Below are 11,950 nucleotides of genomic sequence, written 5' to 3'. Positions count from 1 at the left end.
GATTGCATACACCTCACTTCGCCTAAATCAGAACAAGTTAACATAAAATCCAGCTCCAAAACAGAGGAACAATTAAAACAAATGAAAACTATTGGCCACCCATATAACAAGAAGCAAGACACAGACGAAACCATTGTCCTCGAAAAAAAAATTCACAATCCGACTCGCAATCTCTAAACCACAAAAACCCCCACCAAGCGGACACAAGAACCATCACCGAAGATCAAGAAAACAGGGCAGAACAACAAACGCCCTCACACACGGAATGGTACTATTGAAGAGTATACAAAGCCGAGATGTACACGAAGACAAAACTGCTGAAGCGAAACCAATCAAAGACTTGACCGAGAGAAGACAACTGAGAACTCACCGATGGGCGAGAAGCTGGTCCTGGGCCTCTCTGGGTTTGTCACGGCCGCGAATCAGCTTTGGAATCGTGCAACAAAATCGGAGCTTTGTCGAACCAGGATTGCAAAAGTACAGGACCAAAAGTACGCCAATACCTGCAGTCAGATCACTTTTCAATTCAGCGAAACAACAATTCGCTATTAAATAAGTATATGAAAATTAGAAGTAATAGAAAATGCCAACTGAAAGAGCGAAAGAAGCTACCACATGCCACGAGATATGAATCAGTATCATTTCAAAGAAAAAAAAATTAAGTAATGACGCATTTCTACTTCCAAAGAGAGCTGTCAATTTCTGATGGTCTCTCAAGACTAAAGCACAAATGCTCAAGAGACAACGCTTTCAACACAACTTGAAATACTTAAAGTACAATGCAGATCGACTTGAAGTTCTTGAACAGCAAAGTGACTCCACAAAAATTACAAGATGAACCCTCCCCAAAACAGTATGAGAAAAGGGTATAACACAGCGTAAAGTAACAAGAGAGATGGTGGTAAATGTAAACAGCACCAAAGACAAGGAGGCTATATAAGCAAAGGCACCTCTTAGTGGAAATTAGTTAATCAAACAACACGGGAAATGGGATCAAAACCAAAAAACCAGCGTCTCAATTTTCTGCTAACTTGAGAAGACATGCAAGCAAAGAATTTCGTCATTACACTAAAAAAAATTTCAAATTTGACAATCAAGACGCACAGTCGAACCCTACCTATCTCAGACTCAACTGTCAAATTATCTCGCTTACTTGACACTCGACAAAGTAGCATTTCGCCTCACTCCATTGAGAAGCACCCCTACACCTCAGAGTATACAACCATATCGGAGACGATCGAACGGCTCTACATCAGCGAGAACGTATCAAGAAGGAGGGGGTGATAGAAGGGCTTACTCGCTTGGAAGGGTCGGAGCAGAGGGAGTTGGAGATGCGGAGGTGGTCGATGTCGGGGCTCTGTACTTTTGCAGCTTCGGTGATGGGGATGATACCGCCGGTGCCCTTGCACCAAGAGCCGCCGCCGCCGACGGGGAACCGAGGAATGGAAAAGGAAGCAACCGGCACGAGATGGGGCACCAGTGACAGGGAGCTCCGTCCGGTCGTCAAAGACTCGGCGGCAAGCCGACGACACCTCGGTAACCCCGGAGGAATGAAAGCGCCGCGACGGAGTAAGAGTCGCGGTGGTGAGGCTCGGTCGCGATCTCATCTCGGTAGGGCTCGGTCGAGCGGACCGGCGGAGGAAAATGCCCGGCTCGGGCCCGTGGTCCCGGCGGGAGCTGCGGCCGTCGGAGGCAGCGGCAGCAGCGGGGCCGGAGCCGGAGGGGGGAGTCACAAATTTCGGAGGCGAAGCGGCGAGGAGGAGAGGGAGAGGGAGAGAGGGAGATGCGAGCGCGAGAGAGGGCGACTGGGCGAGATAGGGCTTTTTAGGGCTAAAACCGAAGTGTCTATTTCAGTTCGGTTCGATCCGAATTGATCCGAACCGAACTGAAATAAACCGAATTGAAAAAAAAATAGTTAATTTTGATTATCCAAACCAAAATGCATGAAATTTTCGGTTCAGTTCGGTTCGTATCTCGGTTCGATTTTTCGGTTCGATTCTGACACCCCTACCTATAGCTACCCCTCCGATCTCCGCCACTTCGCCGTCCCAGGCACCAAGCTCCCCCTTAGCCTCCACCGGGGATTCCTTCATCTTTCCCTCTCTCTCATATCCTTTTCTCACGAGTTACTTTCTTCGATCTTCGCTGTTGTCGATCCAAATTGAACCGAACTGAAATAAACCGAATTGAAAAAAAAATAATGATTAGTTTTGATTATCCGAATCGAAAACCGAACCGAATCGAACCGAAAATTCGGTTCATATCTCGGTTTGGTTTTTTGGTTCTGTTTTGACAATCGTACTATTGACGTGCAAGCTATTCTAGGCCCTGGCCACTTGCACAGGTCGATTATAACTCCGTTCTGCATCTTATTTACCTCTGCATCTTATTTACCTTTCACCGATCTTACGTTGTATTTGAGAAAATAAGTTCAATTTTACTTTTCTATTTAATTATATAAATTTGAAGGTACCTGATTTCTATTACAGTTTTAGTTATTAACAATAAAACTGCCACATTTTTAACGTCAAAGGTCACCCTACACTTTCCGTCTCTGTCTCTATCTCTTCTTCTTCACATGAGACAAGCTAGAGACAGTGAGTACCGAGTTCTAAGCAACAGAGCAAGGGAGAGATGGTTGTGGAAAGCAGAGCTTAGAGGAGGATTCAGTCTCTGTATCGTCATCTTTCACCACAAGCTTCTGATGCGAGCTCCCTTCTTCACCCATTTAGAATGCTCTCTCTCTCTCTCTCTCTCTCTCTCTCTCTCTCTGCATTTCTGCTTTTGTTTCTGTTTACGGAAAATGTTCGATGTAATTGGCGCTCAGTGATATCGTGAATTTTTTGTTTCTGGTGTTGATGATGAAGAATGTAGTGAGAGCTGAGCAATTAAGCCTTAGAGATGGTAGAGAAGGTGTGATAATCGGTGGTATGGTGTTGGACATTCATGCCCTCCCCCTCTCTCCTTCTGCCCTCGGAACCACAATCCCTAGCAAAGTTAAGTTTATTTTTCTTCGCTTATCTGTTTGTTCAGTCATTCTTATTCTGTTTAATAAAAATCTTTTGTGGGTCGTGTTACCTCGCTTGTAATGCAAGTTTAAGAATAATATTTCTCAATGCTGGCCGCTCAAAAATGCCAAATTGTGCACCACTTTTTTGTGCTCTTAGTCTAATTTCAGTTGAAAGAGAGGTGGGAGTTCTCTAATTTGGTCCATTTGGGGGGAAAATTTGAAGTTCCAGGAGCAATCCAACTAGTGTTAGTCTCTGTAATTTGGGTTGACACCCATCTCTGTGAATAACATGGAGAACCTAGCAACAAATAATAGGAGAGTATCATATGAAGATAATGCAGGAAAGCAGGATAGACATGCCTAGTCATGTAGAATGAGAGAGGTTGAATTGCAGAAACATTAAGAGTTTCATATGGAGCATCCACGGAGAACATTGGAAAATGTTCTTATTTAGCCAAAAAGTGACAGTGAACAACCAGACTCAAATTCGATCAAGGATGATGTAGAAGAAGTTGAACAACCTTATACCTTGGCTGCAGGTAGGGCTAAATGGCAAATTAAGCCTCGCCAGAGATATGGCTTCGCTGATTTGGTAGCGTATACTCTTACAGTTGCTGAAGAGGTTGGTGTTGAAGAACCTTTAAATTCCGTGAAGCTATCATTTGTTCTTAATCTGAGAAGTGGCTTGTTGCAATGAATGAAGAGATGGAGTCTCTTCGTAAGAACTAAACTTGGAAGTTTGTGAAATTGCCTAAGGGCAAAGAGCTATTAAATGAAATTGGGTTTTCAAAAGAAATGAGGGAATCCTAGGGGTTGATAATGAAAGATTCGGGGCACGTTTGGTAGCTAAGGGTTTTAGTCAAAAGGAGGGGATCAATGAAATGAAATGTTCGCTTCAGTTGTGAGACATAATTCCATTTATGTATTGCTCGCGTAAGTGGCATTTTATAATCTAAAACTTGAGCAACTTGATGTCAAGACCGCTTTTCTACATGGCGAGTTTGAGGAGACAATCTATATGTCCCAACCCGATGGATTCGTTGTTAAGGGTAAAGAAGATCATGTTTGCAGGTTGAAATACTCTTTGTATGGTTTCAAGCAATCTCCACGGCAATGGTGCAAGAGGTTTGATAGGTTTATATTGAGTCATAGCCACTTGCGAAGTGTGCATGACATCTGTGTATACTATAAGAGATTACATGATGGTCTTTTTTTTTGTTTATTTGTTGTTGTTGTATGTGGACGACATGCTTCTTACAACGAAGAACATGTTAGAGTTACAATGGTTGAAGAGGCAGCAGGGAGTTTGAGATGAAGGATCTTAGAGTTGTCAAAAAGATTCTAGGTATGGAGATTCACAGAGACAGACCATTTGGCAAGGTTTTGCTATTCGTAGAATATGTATACTGAGAGAGTGCTTGAGCATTTTGGCATGAAGAATGCCAAACTGCTAAGTACTCCTTTGGCATCCCATTTTAGGCTTTTGGTGTCTTTGTCGCCTAAAACCAAAGAAGAGGAAAATGAGATGTCTCGAGTCCCATATTCTAGTGCTGTAGGTAGTCTTATGTATGCTATGCTTTGCACTCGTCCAAACATTTCCCAGGCAGTTAGTATTCTGAGCAGATATATGGCACATCCAGGTAAAGCTTACTAGCAAGCCGTGAATGGATTCTTCGGTACATTCAAGGTACCTCACATGTAGGTTTGTTATAGGACATTTGGTTGTTGACTTCATTGATTCTGAATATGCAGGCGATCTCGACAAAAGGAGATCTTTGACAGGTTATGTTTTTACGCTTGGTGGTTCTGTGGTTAGTTAGAAAGCAATCTTGCAAGACACGGTTGCTTTGTCTACCACCAAAACAGAGTACATGGAAGCGGCAAATGAAGCTCTTTGGATGAAGCATTTGGTTACAGAGCTTGAGATGAAATAGGAGGGAGCCTTTGTTATCTTTTGCGATAACCAAAGTGCAATCCAATTGACCAAGAACCCAATGTATCATGAGAGAACAAAACATATCGACATCCGGTATCACTTTGTGCATGATGAGGTTACTAAGGGTATGGTTACGGTGAAGAAAGCACCTATGGCAAATAATTTGGCAAATATGTTGACCAAACTAGTTCCTTTGACCAAGTTCAAGCATTGTTTAGACTTCATTGGCATTTTCACAATTTTAGTTACCTTGGAGGAGTTGGTGGCATTTCATCCCTTGTTTCATCCATAGAGTGCGCTCACGTAGGCTTAGGGGCATGCCTGGTCAATTCTGCCGGTTTTGAGGGATGGCTTTGTGTGGTCACTCTTGATGGTGAGAGCGAGAGGTCTCATGGCAATTGGCACAACTCTCTTATGGAGATTTGAAGTCAATATGGAGATTTATTGAGTTTTGATTTTCAAATTAGTAACAAGGGCATTTTGGACCATGCACATTTGTTTTCGGGGTTTTTGAAGGGGGACTATAAAAGTGATTTGTTACACAACACATCTCTAACTCTACTTTCCACGTTCTCTCCCTTCTTTGTTCTTCCTTTTTTCTTATTAGATCTTCAAATTTTGTGGCTCACCAAGTAGTTTTTTTATTTTTTAGATTGTACTCTTGTACTCGTTGCCAAAGATAAAGAAACCCCACTCTCTCTCCATGTGATTTTTCCCGTCTTGAGTTTTCAAGTATATTTTGCGTCTTGTGTGGTTTTGATTTTGCTTTCATTCTTTTGTTATTTGTGCTTCGGTTTATGCATCTTTTGATGTTGCTCTGCAACACATCTTTTCTATACATTTGAAAACAAGGGAGTTGGGACTTATGTTGAAAGCACGAGAATTTTGGTAACTATATAGATAGAAAAAAAACTTGAAAACAAAAGAAATGTGAGCACCTAACTCAACTTAAGAGAATTTCAAGAGCAAAAGGGCAAGTAATAGATTCACCAACTGAAAAATGAAAATTGGGGATATTTATAGGTCGAGGTGGCCGCCTCAAGAGAAGGCACGATGCCTCGTCTTGAGCCATGCTTACTTCGAGTTGAGGCTTGCTCTTTATGGGCTTGTAATTCCTCCGTCCAACATTCGATTTGTGTGATTTTGTGACATTTGAATGCTCATATCGAAAGCTTTCCAACAAGCCCAATATTTTTAGGTAAGATCGTGAAATCACATACCTGAGATTTTTCCCGTCTAACCTGGTGTCTTTTTGGTGACTTATTTATACCATAACTTAGAGGTTTGAAAGTTTCTTTTGATTAGAAGAATTCTAGGTACTGTTTTGTTCTTTGGGACCCTTATTTTGGGTATCAAAAAGTTTGACCAATGATTACTTCTTCATCAGACATCCGTTCGACCTGATTTTTGTTGTGTTGGGATGTTGCGATCCCTAGTGTCAAATTTGCAAGCAAAGTCAAGAAATAACACATTTTCGAACATTGCGAAAAACATCGACCAATCCTGAAAAGTGAAAAATTAATTGCCGAATTTGGATGGCAATATGGATTCAAAAGATTCATTTTGGTGAGTAGAACTTGTTTTTTAGGTTTAAATTAAGTTTCCAGCCTTGTATCTGTCCGGTCAACGTTTAGTCAACTCTTGATCAATTCTAAGTCAAACCTAATGAATTTCAGAAAATTGGAGCAAAATTTGAGGTTAGGTCATGGGCTAAAGTTAACCGTAGAACACTTTTGTTTGTGACAAACATATTATAATGAAATAAATGAGAAATTGCTAGATAGCCATAATGCGGTTATGTGATCATATTATGTTGGGCACAACACATATTCGGAACAACAACAATATGATTTGACGGTCGGTGTACGCCGGTATTCTAACAATAGCCATCCGTTAAAGTGCACACTAAAATAGGCTATGATCTTGTCTCCCATCCTCTTTCTAAAGCATTTTAGGTTCATCTATCGAGATCCTATAAGAGAGGAAGACCTAGTCGCGGATTCGTGTGGATTCCTCTGTATTGATTGGTGCATAGACTGAGATTAGTTAAACCAGGTATGTGATTTCAATCCAAATTTTAGAAATCTAGATTTTAAATATTGATTATAAACCATTGATTATCTTACAATCTGCTCTTATGGCTGTCGCAAAAGGGTTCCTACAATCAAATAGAAGTTGCTTTGTCGGAACCTCCTCACGATTCGTCTCTTGCGTCCAACCCTAGTACACCTCCTCCGCCACTATCGTGGGGTCACCTCCTCCTCCGCCACTCTGAACTTAGAGTTCTAACTCAACCTCCCTCCTCCACCGCCACGTCTCTCCCCTAATTTCATATCCCTTCCCGACTTGAGCCATCGGCTCTGCAGACTACCAACGACGGTGCCGGCCACTAGAGTCCATAAGGGCTCCAAGTGCACTCGCTTTTTGCTGTGGTCAACGCCAAACTCGACGCTGGCATTGGCGACCAATGCCGGCCTTCTTTTCCCCTTATTCTTGAACAGATGATATTTTCTTTTGATTTTAGAACCCTTAATATTGATTTTTAAAATTTAATAATAAAAAATGCCATGTCAGCACACCACGTCAACACTGTTTGCCACCTCGGCTATCACTAGGATGAGGAAAAATTGACGGTGGCCATCTCAGTCCATCGCGAAAGGGTACCCGCTTTTGTCTTGTGACAAATATAAAGTGGGCTCATTTTTGTTCACCGGTATAATTTCGTGATTTTTTGTTTTTAGATTAGGCCAATATGTACATTTTATTGAAGCTAACTTTCAAATTTGATGTCCATTTTCATAAGACCAAAACAACTCTATCTCATTTCAATATAGAATAAGTAAAACGTTATACAATACTAATGACTAAATTTCAAAATCTCCACGCGGTTACCTAACAAATCTCCGATTATTATGAGCACATATTCACATCTTTGAAATTTATATCCACATTCTCTATTAAAAATAGTCCAAACCTATCTCTCGAATCGATTGTGCACAGCGCATGCGAACAAACAAGTAAAATAATTAAACAAAGACTACATTTGGACTTATCCCCTGAAATTTCTTAAGTTGGGGATAGAATTCAAAAAGTTCCCACGGAAGAAGACATTTGTATTTGCAACAAATAAAAAGTTGCTTTGGAGAAATTGGTTGAATTCCTAGAAATAGAAGAGCAACTCATGGTATCAGTGTCTCAGAGGCAGCTTAGAGACAAGTGAAGTGTGTTTTTCTTTTTACATCTCCAAAAGTGGGAAAGCGAAAATGGACACGCTTACACTTGATGTAGGTATACGCCTCTCAGAGATCATTTCCTGGACCTTTTACAGTTCCCAGGAACGAGGAGGCCCCTTGTGTTTGAATGGTGTCGGTCCATTGATGGGAGAATCACTTAGGAAGTTGATTTTTCGAGACAAGCCCATGGCCTGGAACTCGAAACTTTTGTAAGTGTTTTCTGATTTGCTGCATAATTCAAAGATTTCTCTCAATTTTGCTGATTCTTCGCGTTGGAATATTGGTAAACAAGGAACTTCTTCTGTAAAATTACATTGCAGTTTGTTAGTATAGAAAATTGATGAAGCCAGAGAGGTGTTTCCTTGGAGAGTTGGAAGCACCGACTATTTATGTGTATATTTTTTGTTGCTTGGAAAGCAACGTGGAACGTATTCTCACCTTAATAAATTTGCATTAGAGGCAATTGCTCCGTTTATTTTGCCAAGCATTGATCAGGAATAATTCAGCATCTGCAATTTCTTCCTCCATTAATTCTTGTCAACATGAAATTTGTCCTTAGATGTCTGGATTTACCAAATAGTTTTATTGAGGAGTATTCTTTTACGAATGAGGAACATAGGCAGGATACGTTTTCTTCCTATAGATATTTTTGTTTTGCTGAGCTACTGCTGTCTGGTCTTTCATTTGGATTATGCAGCTTTCATCAGACTGGGACAGACATTTCTCACGAGCATAATGAGCTCTAAACACAATTCAACGAAAATTTAACCATTCTGTCCTAGCTACTAACTTCTGCTTTTGGGAAGAACCTGAACCTTACCATTTCCATGTAACAGGTCAGTTTTATGTCAGTCATCTGGACTTGTTTAATCACCACATGGAACTATACATAAGAGAAACTAAAACAAGGGCTTATTCAAATAGGAATAGAAGAGTTCCTGTCCAAAAGCTGCATTTAATTATGATTATTCAATAAATCGAATGCCAAATGTTGATGTCTTCCGCTTTAGTGATGAGAGAAGGCAATGCAAATGGAGGTCCACTGCACATCCCTCACAGGAAGACAAACACTTAGCACCAATTCTCTATAGCAAAATAGGGGCACCGTTGCAATTGGTGGGGGGCTTTATAATCCTCTGGAGCACCTCTATCCTCGATTTCTGGATATTGCGGCTGCACATGTCAGCATGTTTTCCTTAGTCCTTCAACCCCCTTCATGAAATCTCTCAGCTTTTTCTTGATGTCTGCTATTCCGAGCTTTACTGCTTCTGCTCCCTCCTCAATTGGAAAATCAGCCTTCTGCAAAAGCCTCCTGGTCTGTACCTCCAAAGGGTCAATCATGCTTCTGATTTTGTTAAGGAGCTCGAGAGCAACGAGCTTTTAGTTGTAAGAAATTATTCATGTAAATCACGATGACTTCTCTTGCAGAGTTTCTTACATTTTGGACTCCTAGACATTGTTCGCATCATTATAGCTACATAAAAATCAAGCCAGCCTCACGATGTTCATTATGTTAATTGCAAGGACTTCGAGGGAAAAGTATGGATGTTGACTTGGTTTGACGAAATTACAGGGATCGTCACTGTAATTACAGAAAGGGAGGAAAAAGGTTTGTAGTACTCACTTGCATTGAGGTGATCACCTCCTCCCATCCCTTCAGTTCATTTTCATAATTCTTCCAAATGGAGTCAATCCACTTGCCAATGGCATCCATGGGAATGGCAGTTGCAGCCGCTAGGGCGGCAGTGACTGGTGTAGCAGCCACAGCTGGAGTCATGACTGACCAGATCAGAATGGCTGCGAAAATTGCAACCAGTATCATGGTTGAGATTTTCTTCCACGTCTGTATGCTCTTGAGCTTCTTCTCAATCTTTTTCTTCTTGATCCACAACTTTTTGAGCACGGACTTCTGTTGCTTGTGAATCGTCTGAAAGATCTCGAAGAACTCCTTGGGGAAAGGGTATCCGGTCTCCTTAAATTTTGTCAGTTCCTCCAAGATCTTTGAGTAACTAAATTTATCCAAGGTCTCTGCATCAGTTTCTCGTGAAACAGAAAAAGCATGCATATTCCTTACCAACTTAACCTTATATTGTTAGGATATCAAATTCTAGAAATCAACTCTTTCCCATTGGCATGTTAGGATATGAAGTTGAATGCAAATGCATAGAGAAAATAGGGGAGATTGAATGACTTAGCCAATAAATGAAAATAGTGGCTAGCAAGAACCAATATACTAAGATACGTGTGCTCGAAATGAAGTTCCTCGAGAACTGAGATACATGCACCTGCAACACCCCTCCCCATCTTCTTCTTCGGAGCAATGAAGTGCAGCGATAATCTGCAAATGGGCATCGCGCGCTTGCTTCAAGCAATTCTCGAGGGCAGCACAGAAATCGAGGGTGTGCAAGCTATCTTTGAAGTAGTCCTCAACAAGCTCGAACAGCTCTTGATTTCTCCAGAAGTCTTTCTTGCTATCCAAGATGACTTTGACTACATCCTGGTTCATCTCCAAGAGGCACTCGTTTATCTCTTTCAGAGAATCCAGTGAGAGAGCTTGGACATCAGCCCCGGAATCAAGAGTGCTGAGGACTTGGTTCGTCCTCGGTTGGAGGTTTGCGTTGAAGGTTTGCAAATCCGGGTCGGACTCGCACGCTGCTCCATACGAGCTGATGAGTTCGTTTGGGTACTGGACTTTGGGTATGTAATTGGCGTCTGATATTGAGGGAACCGCTAGAGGGCTTCTTCTGGTGTTGGAGTTTGCCATCGACCTTCAGGTGAGATCATGAGGTTAAGAAAAGAGAGGGTCAGAAAAGGAAAAAAAATGAAGCAGTCACAGAAGTTTGTGGCACTGTAGAGAATTTCAGAGCATGCAAAAAGGAAATTGAAAGGAAGAGCATGGGCAAGAATTCCGAATTATGTTAGAAGATGGCCGTCGCATGTCCCAAAAGTCAAACTATTACAAAAGCGATGATACGAGACCGTGTTAAATAGAATAGGAAGGAAATAACCAGTACAGGCCCAAAACAAGCAGTCATATCCAGACTCAAAACCAGAACATGAAACTCTAATTCGAGAACCGAGTCTATCTAGGTTGATGAACATAACCAATCACAATGCATGATTTACGTGTCACATGTGCTGTTGAGGACAATAATTAGATAATTTTGATGAGATTCACTCCATTCTCACATTAATAAGAGACACATTTAATGCAAGAAAATGTCATACGAGTATGATTTGATTCTGGGGTTGCTCCATTGGTTCAATAAGCAAAAAGCACATACTTTCAGTATATGACTTGAGTAATAAGATTACCAATATCCATGTCCTATACTTAAGTAGCTAAAACGACGTGAAACTCACATTTTTTTTTGTTTAGGAGCAATTACTTAGCGGTAATAAAAAAAGGGTCCGCGAAAAAATTAAAAGTTTTATCTTGATCGTTTTCAGAAATAGGGAAAAATTATAACGAATTTTTCGACGTTGAATGAGAAAAAGAGTTCATCGATTGAGAAATCCAAACAATAAAAAATATAAAACGACTTAAAAATCTAGTACACCTTTTCTTTTTCCTATTATAAATATGGAAAAATATATTTTTCTATACAATTTTTTGGATTGGATAGCACTTTAACAGAAAGGTGGGAACTTTTCACACAAGACATGACTGCTAAAACACGGTGAAACTAATCTTCATAATTGAGGAAAATGTCATACAAAAAATCCCAAAAGTTATTATCATCATGTAATTAAAAAGACAGCCATTTCTCA

General features: G+C 40.8%; 1 protein-coding gene and 1 long non-coding RNA gene across 2 annotated transcripts; both read right to left on the bottom strand.

Annotated features, from left to right (window-relative positions):
- Window positions 1-1,906, bottom strand: LOC130135732 (uncharacterized). Its single transcript, XR_008814977.1, has 2 exons — window positions 1,298-1,906; window positions 1-503 (listed from the first exon to the last, which is right to left on the bottom strand). It is a non-coding gene; the product is annotated as an uncharacterized LOC130135732 (long non-coding RNA).
- Window positions 1,907-9,559: 7,653 nt separating this feature from the next.
- On the bottom strand, window positions 9,560-11,436 carry LOC130137449 (UPF0496 protein At4g34320-like). Its single transcript, XM_056308760.1, has 2 exons — window positions 10,465-11,436; window positions 9,560-10,188 (listed from the first exon to the last, which is right to left on the bottom strand). Exons 1-2 carry the CDS (start codon window positions 10,941-10,943, stop codon window positions 9,768-9,770), a joined length of 900 nt encoding a protein of 299 aa, XP_056164735.1. The 5' UTR covers window positions 10,944-11,436; the 3' UTR covers window positions 9,560-9,767.
- Window positions 11,437-11,950: the final 514 nt, after the last annotated feature.

Source organism: Syzygium oleosum, unplaced genomic scaffold (assembly GCF_021117445.2).
Source record: "Syzygium oleosum isolate NSW1041296 unplaced genomic scaffold, Sole_v2.1 Sole_v2.02, whole genome shotgun sequence".
Taxonomy (NCBI): Eukaryota; Viridiplantae; Streptophyta; class Magnoliopsida; order Myrtales; family Myrtaceae; genus Syzygium; species Syzygium oleosum.
Note: the sequence above shows the minus strand (reverse complement) of the source record. Positions and strands in the feature narration are given on the sequence as shown.

Excerpts from the sequence above, each read along its gene's own strand:
- LOC130137449 (XM_056308760.1), bottom strand. The coding sequence starts at position 10,943 with ATGGCAAACTCCAACACCAGAAGAAGCCCTCTAGCGGTTCCCTCAATA. Across the intron at positions 10,189-10,464 it reads GATGGGGAGGGGTGTTGCAG|TTACTCAAAGATCTTGGAGG; the intron begins GTGCATGTATCT and ends GGATAAATTTAG.